We start from the raw sequence: 25,989 nt of genomic DNA on the forward strand, positions 1-25,989 counted from the left end.
AACAAACATATATACAAATGAATAATGGACAAGGTACATTCAGGGGATGTAAGTTCTATGAAGACAATGACACAGAGTGACAGGAGAGCGAAGGGAGAGGACAGGGCCCCTTGAGTTGGGTAGTCAGGGCAGGGGTAGAGGCTGCAGGGTCTGAGGAAGTAACATCTGAAGTGTACAAATGAGAAAGAGGTGGTTACACAAAGCTCTGGGGGCTGTACCCACGCAGAAGGACAAACACATACAAAGGCCTGAAGGAGGAACAGACTGGGCAGCTCCAGGAGCAGAAGGAAGGCCAGGGAGGCTGGCAGGCAGGGGACAGCCATATTAGAGACAGATGGGGCCAGGCCACACAAGGCCTTGTAGGTCACCGCAAAGAGCCGTATTTTAAGTGTGATGGAAAGCCCTGGAAGGGCTTTTAAAGAGGCATGTGATGCTATCTGACTTCAGTTTTAAAACGACCCCTCTGGCTGCTGTGAAAAACAGGAGCCCACGTGTGGAGGCAGAGAGCTGAAGCAGGAGAGACCACGGTTGTTCAGATAAGAGCTGACGGTTTCTTGTACCAGCACGGCAGCAGCCAAGATGAAAAACAGCAGAAGCATTTAGGGTATATTTTGGAGGCTGAGACAATGAGATTTGCTGAGAGATGGGACTGGGACAGCGAGGATAAGTAAGGAGAATAAAGGAATCAGGGACGATTCCAAGGTTTCTGAACTGAGCAACGGGTGCTGAGGTGGAAAAGGCAAGTGGAGAAATAGGTTTGAGTCAGAGTAAGGAGTTTCTGTCTCAGAACTGATTGGTTTGATATTCTTGTTAGATATCTGTAGTAAGAAATTTGGGCCCCAAGGGACACCTGGGTGGCTCAGTCGGTTAAGGTCTGCCTTTAGCTCAGGTCACGATCCCAGAGTCCTGGGATCGAGTTCCGCATCAGGCTCCCTGCTCAGCGAGGAGTCTGCTTATTCCTCTGCCTGCTGCTTCCCCTGTTTGTGCTCTCTCTCTCTCTGACAAATAAAGCAATAAAATGTTTAAAAAAAAAAAATTGGGGCCCCAAGACCTTTCCTCCCTAGTGTCATCCCCATAAATAGTTTATATCACATGGCAAAAGGGACTTTGCAGATGTACGTGAGGTTACTAATCACTGACTTCAAGATAGGGCAATTCTCCTGTGTTACCTGGGTGGGCCCACTGTAATCACATGGATCCTACAAAGGCAGAAGAGGGAAGTAGAAAGGAAGGCAGAGAGATAGACGCACAAGAAGGATTCAATGTACCACTGCTAGCTCTGAAGATGGAGTGGGCCATAAGGCAAGGAAGGCAAGCAGCCGTTGGGAACTGAGAATGACCCCTAGGCAACAGCCATCAAGGCCATAGGGACTTCAGTCCTTTAACTGCATGGGATTCTGCCCTTGACCTGAATGAGCCTGGAAGCCTCCAGGTAAGAGCCCAGTTGTCTGACACCGACTTAATTTTGGCTTCTTTTTGACTTCACTTGATTTCACTGCCTTCATTTTTACCAGCCTTGTGAGATCCTAAGCAGAGAACACAGCCGATGCTGTGCCCAGACTTCTAACCCACAGAAACTGTGACATAATAAATGGGTGCTATTTTAAGGCACCAATTTTGTGGTAATTTATTATAGAACCGATAGAAAACTAACACAATATTCAGGAAGAGATGCTAGCTAGGTGGGCTTTTGGAAAAAATGGGTCTGGAGTTCAGTAGAGAAGTCAAGGTTAGAGACACAAAGGTGAGTGTCAAATGCACAGTATTTACAAGCTGGATGAGATGTCCCTAAGGTAAAAGTGTAGAGAGAAAAGAGAAGAGGGTTTAGAAATGGGGCAGGAGATGTCACTAGGGAGACTGAGAGATCACAGAGGTAAGTTTTAAGAAACAGGGAGTGGTCACCCGTGATAAAAGCTGCTGAAAGGCTGAGCAAGATGAAGACAGAGAAGTGACCCTGGATTTGGCTAAATATGGAGATGGCTGGTGATTTTAACAAGCATAGGTTCAGTGATGGAGAGATGCCCGGTGAAGCAGGTGGAGAGAACAGAATAGGAGAGGAAACAGGCACGCAGATCACTCAAGAGGTTTTGCTTAGGAAGGTAAGGAAAAAGGACTGTAGCTGGAGGGGGATGTGGGACTGGGGAAAGGTCTGATAGAAAATACTAAGGAAGGGTCTGATGGAAAATACTAAGGAGCGCTTTCATGCTAATGGAAATGAGGCAGTAGAGAAAGGGAAACTGATGATGTACAGCAATGAGAGTCTACTTACAGGAAAGCATGAAGGGATGGGATTCAAAGCACGGCAGAGGGCTTGGCCTAAGATGGGACGGGGCTACTCCAACCACTGTAACACAATACAAAAACTAGGTGCAGATAAGGACAGGCTCTGTTTTGAGAGGGACAATGAAGAGGGAGGTCACCTCAATGACACATTCTCAGTGAAGTACAAGCAAGTTCCCCGGCTGAGATTGGGGTGCTGTAGATTTTAGAAGACATGAAATGGTATGAAATGGTCCTTTTGGAAAGTGGTCATTTCCAAATGGTCATTCCTCTCAAATGAATATACTAGAGAAACATAGTAGAACTGTTTTGAGTGACCTTTGGAGAACTGCAGTCAGTTTAAAACGGAGTGTAATTAGTTACAACTTTTTCTCTTGCATGTTTAACTGCCTTGGTTGCAGCACAGGTGAATAGTTATTAATGTTATTTAAAATGTTATTAAAACAAAACATTTTGCCAAGTGTCTTCTTCCGCTAGAGCCAAACACAGCTTGTCCACTCTAAACCTGCTGTTAGAAGGATGACCTTAGAAGGCTGTCTCACTAGTCTTGATGAACTAAAATGTTCTCCTCCCTTGAACGCCCCTGTTCCAGTGGTGAGCAGAAAGGGAGAAAAACTGTTCCACTACCTTACAGCATGATCATTAAGCTGAGTGTTTCATGTTTCCCATGTGTGGTGAGCTTTACAGTCTTTACTTTGTGAACTTCTCTTTTTTAAAATATCTGAGAAGGATATGATGCCCCTCCATGCGTACACACACACACACACTCACCACAATTTTAAATTGCACGTGTGTGTATGTATGTGGGCATGTATGCATGTACACAGATCTATTATTAACTGTTGAAGATATCCTGTATCTTTTTTTCTTTCTTGTAACAGGATTTAAATTCAACAAGCTTCAGCAAGAAAATTCAGCTTATCAAAATGTAAATGTAAAAAAAAAAGGTTAGAAGGAGCTTAACAAGGTCTTTCAGACAGTTATAATTAGAAAACTCTTCCTAACATCTGAAGGGAGTACCTAGGTATCTCTTGTTGGCATCCTCCAACTGCCGATGTAACCAGCTATGTTAGAAACCAAAGGTACTTCTTAAAGACAAACCTCAAAGCATGCTAATATGTGAAGCCTCAAGAACAGTTTTTTAAATGAGCCTGAAAGAGAGTCAGGTGGGTTGCCTATAAAGCATCAATCTGTCTATACAAACCGATGATAAAATTCCTAACAACCTAGGGCAACAAAAGGAAAAAGAAACAAATGGGACGACATCAAACTAAAAAGCTTTTGCACAGGGAAGAAGACCCTCAACAAATGAAAGACAATCTATTGAATGGGAGAAGATATCTGCAAATGATATACCCAATAAGGGGGTAATACCAACAATATATTAAGAACTCATGCAACTCAATACCAAAAAAACAAACAACTGATTGAAAAGTGGGCAGAGGACCTGAAGAGACACTTCTCCAAGGAAGGCATCCAGATGGCCAACAGACATATGAAAAGATACTCAATCAACATCACTAATCATCAGGGAAATGCAAATCAAAACCACAATGAGATATCACCTCACATCTGTCAGAATGGCTAGTATCGTAAGACAAGAAATAACAAGTGCTGGCGAGGAATCAGAGAAAAGGGAACCCTTGTGCACTGTTGGTGGGAATGCAAAATGGTGCAGCCACTATGGAAAACAGTATGAATGTTCCTCAGAAAAGTAAAACTAGAACTACCACATGATCTGGCAATTCCACTTTTAGGTATTTGTCCAAAAAAAACCCAAAAACGCCAATTCAAGAAGATGTACCCCTATGTTTATTGTAGCATTATTTACAATAACCAAGATATGGACACAGCCTAAGTGTCCATCGATAGATGAATGGATAAAAAGATGTCTCTCTCTCTCTCTCTCACACACACACACACACACACCCCCACACACACACAAAATGGAATATTACTCAGCTATAAAAAAGAAAGAAATCTGGATAGACCTAGAGAGCATTATGCTGAGTAAAATAAGTCAGAGAAAGACAAATATTGTATAATTTCACTTACATGTAAAATCTAAAAAACAATACAAATTAACAACAACAACAAAAAACAGAAACAGACTCATAGAGGACAATCTGGTAGTTGCTAGAGGACAGGGGGATCTGGGCAAATTAGGGGAAGGGGATTAAAAGATACAAACTTCCAATTATAATATAAGTAAGACATGGATATTGCAATGTATAGCATAGAAAATATAGTTAATATTGTAACAACTTTGTATGGGTGATAGATAGTAGCTAGATTTACCATGATGATTACTTAGTAATATATATGAATGCTGAATCACTATGTTATATACCTGAAACTAATATTGTACATCAACTACACTTCAATGACAAAAACACTCTATGAGTGGTCCTGCTTCCCCCTTGGCCAAAAAAGTAGCACCAACCTTTTTGATCTTTGCTGATGCATGAAGTGATAGTACCCTACTATAATTTTATTTTTCTTATTATGAGTGAAGTTGAGCTCTTTCATATGTTTAGAATCCAATTGCATTGCTTTCCCAATGAACTGTACATGTCATTTGCCCATTTTTTTCTCTTGAACTATTGGTCTCTTTATATTGGCTTAGTCCATCTAAAGGAAATACTGGCTCTTTACATCTAAAGGAAATTAGCATTTTTTGGTAGGTTTCAAATTTCTCCTTAGCTTATCTTTTGACTTAATTTGCTCTTTGTCTGTCTATATTACATTTTTTTGGTAATGAGAGGAAAAAAATTCTTAACAACCTAATGTCAAGTGTCTTCCTGCCCACCCCAGAGGAGTAACATGAGGAGATTAAATTCTCTAAAGTTATCTTGAGTGCTTTAAAGAAAATGGTTCTAGAAATAATATTAACACTATATGATATCCATTGTAATTTTAAAGTAAGTTGTACGCCCCAAGGACAACACCATGCTTCTCAACATAAAGTCTTTTAGCCACATTATTCATAAAATAATTGCTTTCAAAGTAGCTCCTCTTTCAGTTGTACACAGTTTTGCTTTACCTTTCCATTATGTGCACGTGACACTTTTTCATGACCATCTTCTATCTTTTAATAGTCCTCCTTGCTTTTTAAATCATATACAGCTCCACATTCATTCTCTCTATCCCCTAGTATTATTAAAAAATCACTTCACTTGGTCCTCATCTGTCAATAATGATTCCCATTACAGGGACAACGATAAGAGAGGGCAGAAGAGTGGATGTTTCCTTTCCATCGGGGCAGTTTTCCACCTTTCCCAGGGTAACCCACCCCCAGAGAGATATGAACTGTTGGCACACAACTTACACAAGTGTTACAGGTTGAGTTGTGTCCCTCCTCCCCCAAAAGATACGTTGAAGCCTTAAGCCCTGGGACCTGTGAATATGAGCTTATTTGGAAGTTGAGTCTTTGCAGATATAATCCAGTTAAGAGGTAGACCCACTAGAGTAGGGCAGCCCATAATCCAATATGACTCGTGTCCTTACAAGAAGAGAGAGAGAGTCGAAGGGAAAATGTCATGTAGACACAGACACAAGGGGAAAATGTCAGGCAATGTCAGAGGTAGAAATTGAAGTGCTGCAGTTGCAAGCCATGAATCACCAGAAATCTTCAGAAGCTACGCAGCAAGTAAGGGTCCTCCCCTGGAGCCTTCAGAGGGAGCATGGCCCTGCTCGTACCCTGATTTTGGACTTCTAGCCTCCAGAACTGGGAGACAATAAATCGCTGCTGCTTTGAGCCACTTAGCTTGCGGTATTTTGTCACAGAAGCCCTAGGAAGCTAGTGCAACAAAGCAGAGCCAGTGAGAATGCCTTCAGAGAGATAACCTGAATTTAATCAAGGTTCTAATTGGTAAAAACAAGTGAAACCAATTGCAACTTTGTGTTTTAGTGATTGATAATAACCAATTACTTCTAACTCGCACTGTAGCCAATTTGAATACATCAATACATATTAATGTCTTCACTGGTAACCAGGGCATCAGGTATAATAAAGGATGATGGAAATGCTTTAATGTTTTTACTTTAGAAATCTAAAATTGAAACTTATGCCACTGGCCAGAATCTCTAAATTCTATTTCCCTGACTCTCAATTTTTGCTTGGATTACTCTACTTTGATTTCTAAGTATTAAACACAGTTCAAGGAGCAGGCATAAAGAGGAATATCTAAATACTCATAAGGTCCACATTATATCTGGTCCAAGATTATATCTGCAAGGTCTCTGTGGTTTATGTTATACATTGAGCTTACCCAGAATACTACAATGAGCTCAGCGAATTCAAAAGAAATGATCTGAGCCGCCTAAGAGCATCGCTGATAAGCTACATGCTACTAGGCTGGCATACTTGGTCCTATCAATTTTGTAATTCAGGAAAAGGGGGAATTGGGTAGAACATGGGTAATAAATTAACTCATGCGTTTATTAATTCATCCCACAAATATTTAGTGTGCCATGAGCAAAGCACTGGGGACACTGTGGTGAACAAGCTGCACATGGGGCTCTCAGGTCTCATGGCAGGAACTAATTGCATCATGAATGATTTCACTGCAATTGTGCTAAGTGCTACAAAGGAAAAGCACAGAATGCCATTAAAACAAACACTGGAGGACCTTCTTTGAGCAAGTAGAAAGTAGAGTGAGCTCTAAAGGCTGGCTAGGAATTAGGAGAAGATTGCAGTCATGTGTTTCAATGGGTGGAACAACATATGATTAAGCCTGTGGCAGAAGCAGCCTAATTTATTCAGGGAACTGTGAGAGGGTCAGTGTGTCTGGAGAGTAGCAATGGAGGATAGGAATGGAGTAAATGACAGGACATTGAGGTAGGCAGGGGAGACCACATAAGACCTACAGATTGCCTTGTACTTCCCTCCCACGCTCACCAGGCTACCAACCAGCTTCTGGCTCCTCCAAAGTGGGTGAATAGGGAAGGTTTTACTTGATGTGGTGAGCTCCAGAGTGGACCCTATGATCCCCACCCTCCCCTCCTGGTGTTCACACCATAATGTGATACTCTCTGCTATGGTGAGAACTGTCTTCCCCAAAAGATACATTGCAGTCCTAATCGCAATCCCTGTGAATGTATAATCTTATTTGAAAATAGGGTCTTTGCTGATGTAATCAAGTTAAAAATTCACACTAAATTAGGATGGGCCTTAATGCGATATGACTGGTGTCCTTGTGAGACCAGGGAAATCTGACACTGACACAGACACAAGAAGGAAGAAGGCCATGTCACCACACAGGCAGAGACTGAGGTGCTACTGTCGCAAGCCAAAGTACATCAAAGTTTGCTGGCAAACCAGCAAAAGCTAGAAAAAAGCAAGTCAGGATTCTCACCTATCGGTTTCAGAAGGTGCCTCCCTACCAACAACTTGATTTTGGATTTTCAGTCTCCAGAACAGTGAGATAATAAATTTCTGCCGCTTTAAGTCACCCAGTTTGTGCTATTTTGTTACAGGAGCCCTAGCAAACTGATACCGATTTCCCTTGTGTCGGGGTGGGATCTATGATTTGCTTCTGAACAATGGGATATGGCAAAGAGATGGGTTATCACTCCCACAGTTACGAGACTCTCTTGCTAGCAGACTCATTCTAGAGACTCACTTTCCCTTGCTGGCTGTAAAGAAGCAAGTTACTAAGAGTCCCAAAGTCACAAAAAACTACAAAGAATTGAATTCCACCAACAAACACGCAAGTAGGGAGCAAATCCTTCCCTAGCCAGACCTCGGATGAGACCGCAGCCTGACTGATATCTTGCAGCTTGTAAGACTCTGTGCAGAAAATCCAGCTGAGCTGTGCCTGGACTTCCAACCCACAGACACACAGACATCGTGGGATAATAAACACATGCTGTCTTAGGCCTAATAATCTGTTAGACAGTATGAAAAACTGATCCACTTATACTGCAGCACAGCAAACTGACTTGGCGTTCTCTCTGGGAATGGAACATGCTGAAAGCTGACTCTATGGGTGCTTCCATGCATGCCTCGGAAGTTCCCGTCACTGGGGACTCTCTCGCAGTTCCCTTGGTGTGGGCCAAGCATCTTTTCCTATCAGTTTCTTGCAACTCCTTCCTTAGGAATCCAGTGATCACCTCCTGGTTCTTGCCGCTAGGGTCCCTCTGCCAGGACTGAAGCCAATCCGATGCTACCACCCTCCCTCACGAAGCCTACATCTGGACACCAGTAAACACTCAAAGATCCTTTGGCCTGGGGCGCCTGGGTGGCTCAGTTGGTTAAGTGTCTGCCTTCGGCTCAGGTCATGATCCCAGGGTCCTGGGATCCAGCCCCGCATCGGGCTCCCCGCTCGGCCGGGAGCCTGCTTCTCCCTCTCCCTCTGCCCCCCACCTTGTGATCTCTCTCTCTCTCTCTTTTGTGTCAAATAAATAAATAAAATCTTAAAAAAAAAAAAAGGATTTTTTGGCCCAACCATATCTAGGAGGGCAGGCCCTTCCCAACACAGTAGCCCTCTCCTCAGCCCATCCCTCTACTTCAGCTTTGCTATACAGCAATCCAAAGTTAACAGCTCTATGGGGTCCCTCCAATAGCAGAATATGAGGATTTGATCTGTGATATCTATTGTGTTGGAAATTCCATCAGAATGGAGGCAGCAGAAGTACCATTTTAGCAACTTGTTACTTTGAGTATTCACAAGTCATAAAACAAAAGATATAATTTAGTGCTAATGCTACTATTAATTTCTAGCTGACATTTTAAACATTAGCTTGTCAAGACTATGACCCCTATTTTAAAAATAATGATTAAATACCCTCAAACAAATTTATGTATCGCAAGGTGACAGAAGCCAAGGAATCAAAGTATTTTGCATTACTGGGTGCCCGGGTGGCTCAGTCAGTTGAGCGTCTGCCTTCAGCTCAGCTCATGATCTCAGGGTCCTGGGATCGAGTCCTGCATCGGGCTCCCCAGTTGGCGGGAAGCCTGCTTCTCCCTCTCCCTCTGCCCCTCCCCCACCCCCACTCGTGCTCTCTCTTGCTCCCTCTCTCTCAAATAAATAAATAAAATAGTTAAAAAAATTTTTTAAAAAGTCTTCTGCATTATTTAAAAGCTCCTCTTATGGGTGGCAAAATGCAAAACTAAACTACCAAAAATACAAAATTTATTCATTCATTTATTGAACAAGTGTTTATTGAGCACTGTCTAAGTGAGATTCTATTTTAAACTTCTAAAATATTTAATTTTGATCTTAGCCAGATTGCTTAAAAAAGGTAGATGTATAAGAAGAAAAATGCATATCAGATAAAATTTCTAGAGATGCTTATTATTCCAAAATTACCTGAAAAAGCATTGCTGTAATATCTAGACAGAGTCTGCATGATGTCTTTTGAGTGCTGGGTCCATGGTGCTATCTTTCTGTAGGTTTTTACACGATGAACAAGTTGAGAACCACCATACTGAAGGGACAGGGTATCCCCATGATCTTCATAGAGTTCCTCAAATAACCTAAACCAAAGAAAAACAAACATTACAAAATTTTACCAGAAGTATTACACACGTTGTTCAGTTAGCCACATATGAATTCCTATGAGCCTTTCAAGCAGACTCTTGATGATAAATCCACATGCAAAATATATGTACAGTAATAGTCTAATAAGTAAAAAAGTCATAGAAAACACTAAAATGCAAGTAGGAGCACCAAAAACCACCACCACCAAAGCCAGACCAAGGTGGTTCTAACCTTACCGAAAGACTCCTAACTTTCTTCAGGCTGCCAGATCAATTTACCTCCCACAACAGAATTTTCTACCTTTCTGGAAAAAGGACATGCTCCTGTCACTGACAGATAAACCATATTCTTTCCTAAATACACATGTTTGAAACTTGTATTTCTTCAAGTTGTTAAGATTTTCAGTGCTGTGATATCTGTGGATCTGGCCATTTGGAAGTTGTTCATTTTCCTCAACAGAGCCTTTATGACTACCTCAGATGACCAATAATAACCGTTATTGTATTTTCAAGAAATAGCACACATAATGCCATAGATCCAATGGACAGTGAAGAAACAGTAATCCTTAATGAAGGATCAATCTTTCATATATCTTATATTTTTAATTCAAAATGTATGAAGGCACATGACTTTTTCTTTCTAATGCAGTCTGGATTTGGTTGTGTTTTTTTTTTAAGATTTTATTTATTTATTTATTTGAGAGAGCACGCATGAGCAGGGCCGGTGGTGGGGGGAAGGAATACAGGGGGAAGGAAAAGGAGGGGAAAAGAATCTCAAGCCAACTCCATGCTGAGCATGGAGCCCAACACGCGGCTTGATCTCAGGACCCTGAGATCATGACCTGAGCCAAAACCAAGAGTCAATGCTTAACCAACAGAGCCACCCAGGTGCCCCTGGATTTGTTTTTGTAAAAACCTACTAGTTTGTATTTATCTAAAGCACTTTGGATTTATATAAAGAGCACAGCATTTATTCATAATCAACACAAAAAAATAAAAACCATGGCAACAACACACAGGTCTTTAATGGAAATATTTATTACAGAATTAATTTGAAAAACGTCTTTCGGCAACATAATTTGTGAGAAGTTAAAAGAAATAAGTTCATAGGGCGCCTGGGTGGCTCAGTTGGTTAAGCGACTGCCTTCGGCTCAGGTCATGATCCTGGAGTCCCGGGATCGAGTCCCGCATCGGGCTCCCTGCTCGGCAGGGAATCTGCTTCTCCCTCTGACCCTCCCCCCTCTCATGTACTCGCTCTCATTCTCTCTCAAATAAATAAATAAAATCTTTAAAAAAAAATAAATAAAATAAAAGAAATAAGTTCATAGAAGTCCTTATTATTAACCAGTTTTGCTTTCTGTCATTACCAGCATTCAAAAGGTAGAAAGTAAGATTTACCTAACTGCGTCTGTATCGAACTGCAGATTAGGCTTGTCGATCAGTCCCAAGGAGTACAGCTGGTACGCCAGAGCGCATTTTCCCACCATAAACTGTGCTGTGTTGGTGCGATCTAAACAGTCCACACAGTTGGTTCGAAGAACACCCGTCTAAAGAGAAATACCGTAAGCCTTTCAACCATTATTCAGTGGCCAAACCTGCTTCTACCCCATTTTAGATTTCTTTTCTTAAAAAATAGAAGAAAAACCGTAGGCAGGGTATTACTCCTGAACAAACAATGAAGAACGTTATAAAAAGGGTCTATTTGCTGCCCACTTAATATTGCTGCAATGGCATCCTTACACCTTGTAGTCTGTATTTGGATTTTCTTCCTGAGCTTGAAATAAAACAGCGAACATTTTCCTCATGTACCAATAGGTAAACTATATGCTTTTTTCCCTGATACACCTCCTTTATTGTACAAACCAAATATTCAGTGGTTGAGGCCGTATCTTTTTTAAAGCATAATTTACATATATATAGTGATTGTTTCTGGCTCATTTTCCAAAGTGATTCTAATTTCTTTTCCCATTTCTGTTTATGTTTTGATTTCCAATAATAAAATTTATCCTGTATAGAAAAACTCCACAGGCATTATTTTAGCTGTACATCATTTGTAAGAGTTAAACACTAGCAGTTCGGCTTTTCAACACCATCCCAAACAGTTAATAATTTTGCATTAAGTGAGAAGTCTCTCTCTCTCCTGGCCACTTTCAGAAAACCTCATACACCAGGAATACAGATGCTTTTTATTATTAATATAGTATCTATATACCTGCAGGCGACCAGTGGCAATTACACATCCTCCTAGTTCGTTCCACCTGTGTTTAAAAACAGATGTTGAAGAAAGAAGTCAATAGCATAATCTATATTCATTTTTGGTTCCAGCTCTTTATAAAGAATCAAAGTAATAGGGCCGAATGCGCCGGAATAATCAACTGATTCTGCGCACTTTCATTCTTTCTGGTAAGTGAATATGCAAATAACTGAGATGGAATGCTATCCATGCTCTCTTTCCTCACAGGGAACCCAGGAAAGAAGCATCTTATCTCGCCCCAGTGTCCCACACTCAGGCATTTGTCACCCACATTCAACCAAAATCTCTCTTGCTTTAATTTAAGCCCATTTCCTGTTTGGTTTCTACAGACATGAACAGTAATTGCAGGGCATTAAGCCTTATCCTTCTCCCCTCAACATTAAGATCCTCCACCTCCTCCAGCATTTCTTCATGGAGCTTTGTTGCATTCCTTTGGTTGTTTCTGCAGATCTCATTATTTTCCTTCCTACTTATTTTCTCCATGTGCTAATGAATGCCTGGGAATATGTTCTAAGTACTATATAATGATATTGATATTTTATTTTAATGACCTAAAGCATTTTAATGATTTAAAACATTTTAATTTCTTAAAATATCTTCATTATTTCAAAGAAGGTGCAGTACAGAGAACGGTTAACACAATAGGCCTGACTGCTATCCTCAGAAAGGCCTGCTTATACGGTTGGCCCTTGGCTGGCATCTGGAAACTTGTGTTCCCACCATTCTCAGATGGACAAGAGCGGCTCACTGTGCCTAAACTGTCTGTTGAAACAATATGGTTTTGCTGAACATCCTCTTTCCTTATGGGAGTCAGGAATTTTGGTATGTGCCAAACAGAAGCTGCCTAAGGGACCAGCCTCCAATAAAAAACCCTGGCACTGATTATCTAATCATCTCCTCTGGTTGGCAACATTTCACACATGCTGTGACAACAAGTTGCTGGGGAATTAAGCATGTTCTGTGTGACTCCATTAGGAGAGGACTCTCCGAAAGCTTTACCTATTTCCTCTGGACTTTGCCACATGTGCCTTTTCCCTGTGCTAATTTTGCTTTGTATCCTTTAACCTTAATAAATCACAGCCATGAGAACAACAATATGCTGAGTGCTTTGAGTTTTCCTAGTTTATCACTGAGCCTAGGAATGGTCTTCCGGACCACTGTCACAGGTACCCTAAAATTCAAACTGTAACAAAAGGATGACTTCTGAAAACATACACACTATAGTTGGTTGTTTTTTGCTCTTTGTTTTTTTTTTAACCATTATAGTTAACTTTGTTAGCTGAAAATAAAATGCTGGGGATATACAATATTAGTTCCTTAAAAGATAATAAAACCTGATCCTTGATCTGAAGAAGCTCACAAAGTAGAAGAAAGATTTGTGAGCAAATAATTATAATACAATGATAAACATTATTTTCATAAAAATGTTAGTATTTAGTCAATAGAAAAGAATTCTTGCTATTTAATGCTGAAAAACAGAATTCACTGCAGAAAATTTTACTTTACAGAAATATTTTATGTAATGTTTATTCCATGAAGTAAGAGATAAAGATTCTGTGGTTTCCATCTCAAGATATATAACCAGAGGAAATCCTGTGCCCATAGTGAATGTTCATTCCACAATCACCTGAATATCTTGTCTGCCCCAATAAATTCATCCGTCTTTCAAGAAGTACAAACTGCTCATATTTAGAATATTTTTATCCATAAGAGCAAAATGCTTGATTTCAGTTTTTAAACACCATACGTACTTTTCATCTGGCCGCAAAATGCTACAGTAAGAATCAGGGCGGTTTACAAAGAAACCTGTTTTCTTCACCACACTTTCTGCAATCACGTTCAGTCGATCAAGAACATTACACAGCTTGCTGACGAGAGGAGGAAGAATGAGAAAAGTGAGAAGAGCCCATTTAATATATTTTTACCTTTACATCTGAAGCAAATAAAAGTTCATAGTAATGATATTCAGGGATTTAATTTTTAAAATCTCTGGTTTGTATCCAACAGGAACACTGTAATAATTAGTTTCTATCGTATAATGTGTACTCAATAACTAACAAGATTTGGTGCAAAGAGACATCAAGGGTCTGTATCAACTCTTGGCAAGCCTTAATCTTGGCACATTACATCCCCTGGAGAGCTTTTCCCAAAGCCTTGCACTACTTAAGAGTCACATCAATCAAGTCAATATGCATTCATAAGATGACTGTGAGGAGAGCGTGATGCACAGTGTGGGGGGCGGGGGAAGAAAACCCTGGAGAATAAATATAAATGGTGCCCACCTGTAATCAGGCTTAGACTCTAGGAAAATGTGTGCATATGTGTGTGTGAGTGTGTGCATGGGTATCTAACTACACAAAATGATTCAGAGAAAAGTACAATGAGTTAAAGTACAAAACAATACAATAACATTAAAAAAAATTAACGAGACCTCAAAATAAACCTTGTGTGAATATGATACCTAGGAAATGAGTAAAAGGAGAATGCAAAGTTAATGAAAGAAGGTCCCTTGGATAAGACGTTTTGAGTCAGATCTTAGCACGTAAAGGAGGGGTGGGAAAGCACCCCAGGGAGGTTGGGGTCGAACAACAGGAACAAAGGCTCAGGTATGGGACCCTGGCTGCCATGCTGGGGGCTGAGCATGCAGTTTCATTTTTCAGGAACAGAATGGCCCCAGAATAAAGAAAAAGTTATTACATTCTGGAACCAACCAGGCGGTGGGGCTTTAACACTACACTGAGGAGTATGGATTTACTATGAACACTTAGGAGTTACTGCAGGTTCATCCACAAGCGAGATCATCTGAAAGTGGTGTCTGAGAAAGTGATTAAACAGGGGAACAGGATGAAACATGGAAAAGTGAAGCCAATGCCTGTAAGGGAAAGTCGTGGAGCAGGGATGTCCTGAAATGACTAGCTACTTCAAAGAGAATGTGCAAAGGGTGTAAATCGTGGGCAAAAAAAAAAAAGAGCCTGGTCAATTAATTTAAGCACTCAAATTATACATCAGTAGCAAAAAGGCCCCTCAGCAGGTTCATGAAGGAAATTAAAAGATACCATTTACTTTATTTTTTTTTAAGATTTTATTTATTTATTTGAGAGAGCAAGCGAGCAAGCGAGCGAAAGAGCACAAGCAGGAGGGAGGGGCAGAGGGAGAGGCAGAAGCAGGTTCCCCGCTGAGCAGGGAGCCTGATGCGGGGCTCGATCCCAGGACCCCAGGATCATGACCTGAGCCGAAGGCAGACGCTTAACCAACTGAGCCACCCAGGCGCCCACAGTTACTTTACCATAGAGATCAGCTTCCTGCGATTTTATATCACAAGAAAAGGAAAATACCAGAACCAAACATATGAATATTTAGTCACCTTTTGGTGTACTTGGCCATATCCCAAGGGATATAAATAATCGTGTGTTCAGGAGGCAAAAACTGGTTGAGGTACGTCACAGCGGCCACAAGCTCTTCACTCAGAATTCTCTCATGTTTTCTTTTCTCTCGTTCCTTTATCAAAAATTAAACATTTTCAGGGTTCTAATTACCTTAAATCAGAGGAACAGACTTTTAACATTTTTACTTTTCAGCTAAGACAAGAAGCCTAAGTCTTAAATATACCGAAATAAAGCCTAAAATAAAAATAATATAAATGCAAAGAAATAAACACTTCGTTGAATTAAAATCAACAGATAATTAGCTTCAAAAATTCAAGGAGATGGGATTTCTTTTTAATAACTTCCTGCAGCTCTAAGAAGCCCAGTTCACCCTCCTGGGCCTGGTCTACACACTCCACATCCCACTCTGGCAGAGAATTCCCCAAGTACCAGAAGAAGGAAACACCCAATTCCAGCCAGGCAAGGACCACACAGAAATCAACTGGGTCTGGATGGATAATCCCTCAATTGGCTGAGAGTGCTTTTGCAGCCAACATGTGTTTTTGTTTTTTTAAAGATTTTATTTATTTATTTGTCAGAGAGAGAGCACAAGCAGGGAGAGCGGCAGGCAGAAGGAGAAGCAGGCTCCCCGCTGAGCAGGGAGCCCGATGTGGCTCGGATGTGGGACTTGATCCCAGGACCCTGGGATCATGACCCGAGCCGAAGGCAGCCGCTTAACCGATTGAGCCACCCAGGCATCCCAGCCTACATGTGTTTTTAAATTTAACTCTCCTAAAACACCCTGTGAGGTAGCCAAGGCAGGCCCCTTTCCTCCCTTTTACACTGTGGTTGAATGAGGTTAAGAGGAGTTCATGGGACCAAATCTTACCTTCTGCCTCCCTGCCTGCTGTACTCCCTTACATAGGACATGCCTCTCATTCCAGAGCTCTGGGGCTGGAATGCTGGCTCTGTTACCTGCTGGCCACATAGTCTTGGACAAGGTTCTCAACTTTCCTAGGCCTCTATTTCTTCATCTATAAAATGGGTACAATACAATACATGGATACAATAGTATTTTCCTTTCAGCAATAATGTGAGGTTTAAAAGAGATAAAACATGATACTCTCTTATCAGAGCATCTGGCACGTGGGAACTATTTTTTTATTGTTATCCTGTTCAGGACCTTACTTAGAAACAAGGTAGTAACACTGACATGGTGTGAGGCACTATTGCTGCCATTAAAATGGGTCTCTGCTGCTTTCAATCATGGTGATTAGTTATCAGGTGTCATGAATTTAATTAGATAACCGCTGTGGAAACAAAAAGGGTAACTATTTTGCACAGCTGAGTAAATCAAATGGAGGAATTAGAAAAGAGTTGATTAAGAACGGTGTTAAATCAGTTTAGGACAAACATGTAGTTAGCTTTTTACATCTGAGAAAATTAAATTATATCTCTGGAATTTTTCTCAAAAGCACTTTAAATCAACTAGGGAAACAAAAGCTTTTTGAAATTCTTTGATCAAATCTGACATTTCATGAGATGGGGAGAATAGGTTATCTAATCAACCTTTGGTCATCTCTGTGTAAAGAATCTGCTCTGTGCACCGTCTGACCATCACGGATTAGCATCAGTGGGTTGTTTAGCCAACCTCCTTAGGGTCACAGACCCCTGTTACAACCAAATGAAAACATGACAAGTACAAGTGGTTTTGTCTGTCATCCCAAGGGTTCAGAGACTGCCTCAATGACCATCCATGGCCCTCAGACTAAAAACCTCCAAATACAGTTATGCTTGACTCCAGGCTGACTTCCTATTGATTCCCCAGTAACAGCACTGAAGGTGCATGGATTGCTGCGAAATGTCAAGCAGCGCCTCAAACTTCCACAACCAAGGAAGAGGGGGAGAGGGATGGTTCACAACACATGGTAAGAGAGAAAAGAAATCAAGGAAAGTATTCCACTTTAGTGACTTCATATGGAGGCAGAATAAAGAGTGAGGATCCTTCTGTATCATTCCACATACAAATGCATTCTTTGACTCTAATCACAAATTAATACTATCCCGACTGAACTGAGTAAACATCTTCTTTTGTCCTTTGAATAAAATAAATAATGACAAAAACAACAAAAAAAACTTTTTTTCTATTCCACAAAACGGCAGCTTAATCTCTATTTTCTAGTTAATATCCAGTTATTACCAGGATTTTTATGGCAATGGAATGATGAACAAGTACAATTTTGAAGCCCACCGACTAGCCTTTAAAGATTAAAAAATAAATGTACATTTGAGAAACCTGGGCAAGAACACTTCACAATCACATGTATCGGATATTATGTTTTGAATCTGTGTATTTAATGCAGAATTATTTCAAACATCATAGACTGAATCTCCATTTAGCCATAGCTTTTAACGGCAGTATAAGGACTCTGTAAAACATGGAGAAAAGTCAGTGGTCCATTTCGGTGAACGGCATCACCATCCAGGCCACCCGAGTAACCAGAAACCTAAGAGTGAAGCCTGACCTCTCTCCCTCTCCTTCAGCTCACAGCCAGCCCATCACCGAGTCTCCGGCCTCCACACGCTTCTCTCCAGCTCTACCACACCATCCTGGTTTAAGCCAGGGTCACCCCTTCCCTGGACAATAAGCATAGCCTTCTATGTAGTCTTCCAGCACTCTTTAACCTTCTGCCAATCCATATGTTCTCTTTGTTGAGGTCAGGATAGTCTTTTTAAAATAAAAATCTGATCACAATCCTCTCAGTCATGCGAAACCTTCAATGGTTTCCCATTATACTCTCAGGATAAAGACCCGGACTCAGTGACACACCCTACAAGGCTCTGCATGGTCTGGCCACAGCTATCTCTTCAGCCTCATCCCACAACAGTATGCCCATCATCTCTCTGGCCCTCATCGGCAGGACCCCTACCATATGGCCTTTCCTTCCTCAAACACACCATATCCCCTCCTGACCCAGGGCCTTGGAACCTGCTCTTTGGAATTCAATACTATTCTCTCTCTTCTTGGCCTAGTTAACGCCTCTTCCTTCAGTCTGCACAGACTCATCACCTCCTCAGGGGAAACTTCTCTTCCGTTATAAGCTCTCATGGCACCGCTGAGCTTGTTTTGGTACCTCTGCATTACTTCACCATTAGACTGTTAGCTCTGTGAAGGCATGAATTGTTTCTATGACCACCTTGGCACAAAGGAAACCTTCAAGAATACTTGTTAAATAATGAACTAAATGGACACAGGATTCCTTGTTTTTTTGTTCAGTTGAGTCACATTTGTTAACCAACCTCTCAGAATAATCTCAGCTCTAAGGTGTTGACCACTGCTACAACCATAACATAACAAAACCCCTGCTTTTCCTCCTTTCAGGGTTTTCTTGGCTGTGGACTGAAATTCTTTCAAGGCACACAGTTGCGGCAGATACAGATACAATTTATTATCTGGTCTCCCTGCTCTCCATCCTAGGCTGTTGACCCAAAGTCCTACGGATATACACGAGCTATGCTGACCAGAGAGTGTACTCTCACAAGGAAGCACAGAAATGTAAGGCCATGCCACCACTTTGTCCACCTGGTTCTTGAACCATGGCAGCACCCCAATTTCTGAATCCAGCCTTCAGATCTTACTACTACATATTAACCTTCCTAAGAGATCTCTGGATTGTCAAGGGAATGGGTTGTATCAAGGTTAGGCTGTGGCTCTGTGATCTCCATGCTTCCTTCTCCAGGCTGTCCTGGAAACTAAGGCAGAATTTCACTCATCTCCAGTTCACCCAAGGAAATCAAAAGACTGACAGCATCACTTTCTTCCCTTGGAAACATACTGCTGCTTCTCCCAGGTACCCAGGGAAGAGGCCACACTGAACCTAAGGCTTAGACGGTGGCTTAGACGGTCAGACACAGTGCTCTGTCACAACACAGAAAGTCTATAAACTTCTCCTCTGGGGAGAGGTAAAGCAGGCTACAAGAATAACCCCTTTGTGCTGAGGAAAAGATTTTCCAGTGTGACTGAATTTCATAACCAAACAGACGAGCACATCATACCTTCACTAAATTCAAGATGATGATGGGGGAGCCAAACCTTTGAAGCATCTGGTCGAAGTGAAGGGCAGCCACATGTGCAAATGGGTCTGCCTGATCCACTGAGGGAGATAAAAAGGATGAATAAATACCAGAATGAAAATCATAAAGCAAGAATAAAAGAAGTATAGGGTTTCATTTTCTTTTTTAATGTTTAAAGAAATGCAATTCGACTAATCTAGTAGTTCCACTTCCCAAGTTCCTCTTGAGCTTATCAGATACTCATTCTTCATGCATTTACTGAATCTGACTGATTCTTACATTTCTGAAGTAAAATACAAGCTTTGCGCAGTGGCAGTATCGTAGCCAATGAGGTTTATCCGAGGTGCGATTATTGCTAACTGAAGTAAAATACAATTTACTAGCAGCCAAAACAAAAGAAAAATGATAAGTTATTCAATAAAGTTAACAGAAGTCCTTCTTCTAAATTATCTACTTTCCAGTACTAACACTTTGTTAGCATCTAAGAATTCATGGATTTCTGTGACATCCGTTCATCATCTCAAAGTGTGGGTGAAGATCATAATTAAAAAGACTGCTGCACGCACATGTAATGGGTGGTTTCGGCATCATAGTTGAAATGTCCTGAGACCAGTATAAAGGGACGGATCCTCTAACTTGGACATAAGAAGAATAACTTCCTGCAGTAAAAGACATCACAGAAGCATCACAGAGTATTTGTTCAGTCTCCACTTCATTTGCAACATCACCCTGAAAAGAAAGGGGGCATTTAAAGATATTTTATGTTCTTAGAATTTTTTAGTGGAAAAAATTTCCAAGTATACAATGAAATTATAATTCCCATCCTTAGAGCATTTTAAAAGAGGTAAATGTTGATCAATATTCAATGTGCACATTAGGAAAGGAAAACCATTAAAATGCAACAAAGAGAGGCAATTAAAAATAGCCGAGAATAGACTAGGAAAAAATCAAATTAAATAGCTAATAATACAAGTAGCGGACAGAGAACAGCTTGAGTGATATAAATGGCAGAGAGGAAGAGAAAAGGAAAACAATTACATGAAATTATACAGGAGGTTAGGAAGGCCAGCGGAATACAAAACTTCAATTCTGAGGACCAGGGAGGAGTGAAAGGACGAAAGAGTGAGATTCAAATAATTCCTGACGGACAGAAGGGGGGAAAAGGTCTTGAGTTAGCTTGACTTATAAAAGTATAGAAGGATATGACAAAGAATAATTTTAGAGGCATTAATAACATGTCTGCTTGATTATCTGTGAAATATTAAAAAATAGGTAACATAGCAAAATTGTGAATTTTCTTAGGGCACCAGTTATAACTATTTTCATTGTTGATACAATTTTAAGAACAATGTTGCTATTTTAACCCAGGATTCAAACCCAGTGTCTCACTCAATCTGTCTACCCAATCACACATCTGCGTAAGACTCAAGCTGTCTACTGCAAATAGAGATGAAACACTTGGAGGAGATGACATGACTGGTGGCAGGATAGGACTTCTGTTGTGGTTATTTTCCAGGGCCGAGCAGAATAGGAGCCTGCCTGGAGCCCAACTAAAGCAGAGGCGAGGGGGGAAGGGGTTTTCATGCCTCGCTCTACCTTGTCTTCTCATCAAGGATGCATTTCCAAGGAGTGCTCCCCTCCACTTACTCCTCTGATGGAGGTGCTTTGCTATTTTAGTCACTACACTAAATATGCACTACATTTTTTCGTTTCTTACAGGAATGGCTCATTCTCCAAAACATGAGACATGTCATAACTCCCCAAGGCAATGCATAACTGGCTCTAAGATAGTTGATTTTTCAGAACATCTGTATACTCGTCACATTCCTCACAAGTTTCAGGTACTCCGGAGCATTAATTATTCTCTTGATCATATCCCACACTAAGAAATGCCACTTTCTCGAATCCCACTTGGCTTCCTCTGTCAGCAAGGTTGATGTGAAAGGTTAAGCAGTGCCATTGCTTCTCCACCTTACCTCACAGTTTGCGCCTCTCTTGAGAAAGCGGGTCCCAGCAAACTTACTGGATCTTCTAGCTATTAGAGTCACATAGACTGGTCGTCCGTAGATCAACAGCTCTTAGAAATCAAGTTAAAGCTGTTTGAGCATTCACACTGAACTGTTACACCACACCAAGAGAATCCTTAGACCTTAAATATGCATTTAAATACATCTTGTTCGGAAGGTTAAAGAACACTAAAAAGTTCTACCCAAGAATGGAACAGCATTGGCTCTAACTGTTCTTCCAAATGAAGCAGGTATTAGGGCAAAAACAGGCCTCCCTAAGGAGTGGTTTCCATGAATTTTAGAGGAAGTGGTAAAAAGGTGTAGGGTTAGCGGCCAAGGGAAGACCTGGTCTCTCCTTATCGCCAACTGAAGGATGTAAATGGGTACAACTAATCCTTCTTTAGTCTTCAGAGATCACACACCTCTCAAAGAGAGCATATGTCACTTAACAGGAGGTTAAATATGAAGCAATATATAATACTTAGGGAATGGAGTAAGTACAATACTGTAAAAGTTACCCAAATTTGTCACCTAACTGCAAAAACTAAACACTGTGAATTATTTAACTGATATGCAGCTTATCGATTATGTCACCTTATTTAGCTTTCTGAGCCTCAGTTTCATCTTCTGTAAAATGGTGTAAGTACTAGTAAAGTAACTAACTTTATGAGATGGTTAGGAGGACTAGGTTAGGTAATGTGTGTAAACCAGTGCCTGTCCTATAGTAAGTGCTGAATATATAGCAATTTCTTTTATCACCATAAAGACTTCCGGAATTCATTAAATGTTGACAGCTAGGAAACTAGTTTCATCATCTAAACTAATGAGCTTTAAAATTATAATCCATGGTGCTATTCGCTATTTTAAAAACACAAATATTTACTGTGCTTAATATATGCCTGGCCCTGAGTTAGCTCTTGATGATACAAAACAGTTTAGAACTACCTCTCGGAAAATGCCATTAGAAACTGTAGCACATTCTTCTCGGTGTCCTTGGTGGTGAAAACCTTGTGTTCTTTCCAGGTACATTTCACTTTTGGAAGCAGAAATGGTAATTCAGGGCCAAATCTCATTATTCAGTGAACAAACCAAGCAGATACTACTACTCACTGCTTGGAAATGATTATAAAGTAATGAGGCTTACTTGCAAGTGTAGTGCATAAATCTCACTCATCCTCATTTTAAGCTTCCTTTGTGTCTTCATCTAGCCTCTCTTCTTCCTCATTTGCCAGAAAGAAAGCACCACCGGTCCTCTTTAGGACTAACCTCTCCGGCTATACCCCTTGATCCCACTCCTCCCAAATGTTCTAGTGCAAGAAAAAAATATCAGCAACCACGTTTACCCACTTAATGGTCTCAAAACGACCACTCCTTTACAGTTTTCACCATAGGCCTTAAAAAACCGAAGACACAAGAAAGAATGTCAACTGGAAAACAAGCTAGGTGTACAAATGCCCTACATGATCTCAAAAAGGGACAGGAAACAACTAAATACTACTCCTAGAAAGTATACACTGCCTCTCTAAGCCTCATAGCATAATAGCACTTTCTGGAAAGGTTTTAACCATAGGTAGAAATTAAATAAAAGGAAAAAAAGTATTTATAAAATTGAACTCAAAATCAGCTTAACCCAAGGTTCAGCCTACATCTATTTAACCTCTTTTGTCCCTTTCCAATCCAGGACTTTATCACATTATGCCTGGACCACAGCAATCTTTTCCTAACTCATGCCCCCTGTTCTTGTCTCATTTTATTTAATCCAGCTTGAAAATAGGTGTCAACTCAACCTTTCCAAGTACTCCCCTCTACATTACCCTCTTGAAAAAAACTTTCAAATGTTCAGGCACCAAACCCAAAATGCTTAATCAGTCTGACCACCAAAGCAATCTGGTGACTTGCAATCTGACTCCCCACAACCCACTACATTGTTACCTCCCAAGGATTTTACACCCAAGGCAGAACACTCCCATGAACTTTTCTACCCCTACACTCATGGTGCTTTCCCCACCTAGGAGTTTGCTCCCTGCTTCCTGCTAAGGTCTGACTAAGGTGGGGAGGATGGGGCAGGCCAAGCCTGCCTTTTCCTATGAGCCTCCCCTATCCTCCCCACCCATCAGTGAATCTGCTCCTCCTCTCAGGTATGAATGATACTTATTGCCTATATCACTTGCTATGCACATAGCATTTTCTTTCCTGATGTTTATCTTTCTGTGTACATAAGAGATCTGTTCAAATGATCTGCATACCTCTTTGTATTTCCACTATCTGATATCATCAGTAAGTTTTCCTGCTGGGTGCACAGAATGGTAATTAATAATCTTATAATTCCTATACAGTCTTCTACAGATTGATACAGCATAAGTTTAATAATATATACCTTAGTTTTTTTTTTAAAAAGGATACTTGACTGCCCACAGAACCCATGAATAATATACAACAGCCAGTCACGATGCACAGTATTTTTAATTATATCCAGAAGTTCACCGTTCCACACATACTTCATATAAGGCTCACTAGAGATCCCAAATACACCTGAAAAATAAAAGTTGGTACCAGAAATATAAGGAAATTGGTCTATATTCATCTTTAAGTCTTTGTTTTTAACTTCAAGATAAAATGCCTGATTAACAGAATTGCCATTTTCAGTGGATATAACTCGTATCATCACCCAGAACACTGCGCTGATTCTGTACAAAGTAAAAGAATAAACACATTTTTCTGATTTGTGAGAGTTTTTTAACCTAAGAGGAAAGTAAACAAGAGGGATATTAAGGACACATGGACAAATACATGACTAAGGCTGAGAGATAGCATCGGGCAGCGGCTGGAAGCACTGCTCTGGGGTCCGAGTGCCTGGGTCCAAATACGGGCCCTGACTCTCGTCAGCAGGGTGACAGCTGTGACCAAGAGTGTTACTTACTACCTCAGTGCCCATTTCCTCATCTGTACCTGTATCATGTGGTTGTTGTAAAGATGGTAATGTTGGTAATGCACACAAAGTGCTTCGAACAAGCCTGGTGCCTTACTGATACTTCTGTAAGTGGTAGTTACTATCATATCAGGCTTTTTCTATATGAAGAAATTAATTTCACCAAACATCATTTCAACATATCCAGATACATTTATTAAATACTGATGAGTTTTATAAAACTTATATAAAGGGCAAAATGAGAAATAAGTATGATTATGGCTTAAAAGACTGTAACAGTGGGACGCCTGGGTGGCTCAGTTGGTTATGTGTCCAATTCTTGATTTCAGCTCAGGTCATGATCTCAGAGTCCTGAGATCAAGCCCTGGGCCAGGCTCTAAGCTCAGTGGGGAATCTGCTTGAGGATTTCTCTCCCTCTCCTTCTGCCCCTCCCCCTGCTCATGCCCATTCTCTCTCTCTCTCTCTCTCTCAAATAAATAAATAAATCTTTTTTTAAAAAAAGACTGTAACAGTTCTGGATAGCAGGCTATTTTTCTTCTCAAAACATGGTATGTTAAGAGTGTTTATATACTGTGTCAAATACACTTGGTTTGATTCCTAAAAACTGAACCTTCTCTGCCCTTTCAATGCTTTATACAGAGCACAGATAGTACACACAAGAACTAGAGTCCTGTTTTTGCCACATACCAGTCTCTGTAACCTCTGGCAAGTTACTTAACATCTCTGAACTTCAATTTTCTGAACTGTAAAACAATGCTACTACTATTCACCTCAAAGATATGTTCAGATTAAATAATACATGCAAAGTGCACTAACTCTGCACCCACATCTTCATCACTATTATTCAGGTTGCACAGAGCAAGGTGTCCGAGACATTGTTGACTTACTATGTTTCCAAAGTATATCCAAGTCAGCTAAACGGCTTTAAGTCTGAAATGATTCCTTCACAACATTCATTTTAGCAATGCCTCAGGCTTTAAAGTTCTAGGCCAACCCAAAAATCTAGGGATAAAGGTAACCATCCTGTTGTGTGACTGGTTCATTTAGGATCTCCAGGATGACCCCCACATGTGGCCCTGCAGTGATCCTACAGGGGTCCTGACAGAAGCAAGGCCTATGAGGGACACCTGGGTCAAGCTGGGACCAATCAAAATAAGAACCTCTGACCCGCTGCATTGGTTCCTTGGCACATTGGCCATGTGATCTTAATCTCTATGCCTCAGTTTCCTACTTGGTCTTTATTTCTTTAAAAGTGGCATCATACCAACTGAGCAGAGTTTTTATAAGAATTAGAGATATTGTAGTAAATTTCTAGGACACAAGAGATCATCCATGGTGAATTTTTGCCAAAACTCTCTATGAAGGAAAATAAGGTGGTGGTGTGTATTCTCCAATATTCAAAAAAACCAATTCTCCATTCAAACTTCACCAAAAGCCTAGACCTAAATGTATTCCATTAAAAATACATGAATATTTGCTAGGAAATGTCAGCATACAATTTTCTGGCTGGCCCACAAATGAAATCACATCATAATTAATGAGCTCTATAAAAATGAATTGGTCAAGTTTATATATCCAAAACAACCTCATATAAGGAC

General features: G+C 40.6%; 1 protein-coding gene and 1 pseudogene across 1 annotated transcript in view; one reads left to right on the plus strand and one right to left on the minus strand.

The window, feature by feature from the left end:
• FIG4 (FIG4 phosphoinositide 5-phosphatase) overlaps nt 1–25,989 on the minus strand; it is a 121,114-nt gene that overhangs the window by 61,327 nt on the left and 33,798 nt on the right. Inside the window, exons 7-15 of the mRNA XM_021693354.2 lie at nt 23,866–23,994; nt 21,433–21,533; nt 20,023–20,185; nt 19,439–19,536; nt 15,382–15,515; nt 13,769–13,885; nt 11,976–12,021; nt 11,162–11,310; nt 9,594–9,760 (exon numbers count right to left, since the gene is read on the minus strand). Coding sequence (XP_021549029.2) covers nt 9,594–9,760; nt 11,162–11,310; nt 11,976–12,021; nt 13,769–13,885; nt 15,382–15,515; nt 19,439–19,536; nt 20,023–20,185; nt 21,433–21,533; nt 23,866–23,994 — 1,104 coding nt within the window. The remainder of the gene's footprint in view (nt 1–9,593; nt 9,761–11,161; nt 11,311–11,975; nt 12,022–13,768; nt 13,886–15,381; nt 15,516–19,438; nt 19,537–20,022; nt 20,186–21,432; nt 21,534–23,865; nt 23,995–25,989) is intronic.
• LOC123325533 lies at nt 19,755–19,870 on the plus strand (annotated as a pseudogene).

This window comes from Neomonachus schauinslandi, chromosome 8, assembly GCF_002201575.2.
Source record: "Neomonachus schauinslandi chromosome 8, ASM220157v2, whole genome shotgun sequence".
NCBI lineage: Eukaryota > Metazoa > Chordata > Mammalia > Carnivora > Phocidae > Neomonachus > Neomonachus schauinslandi.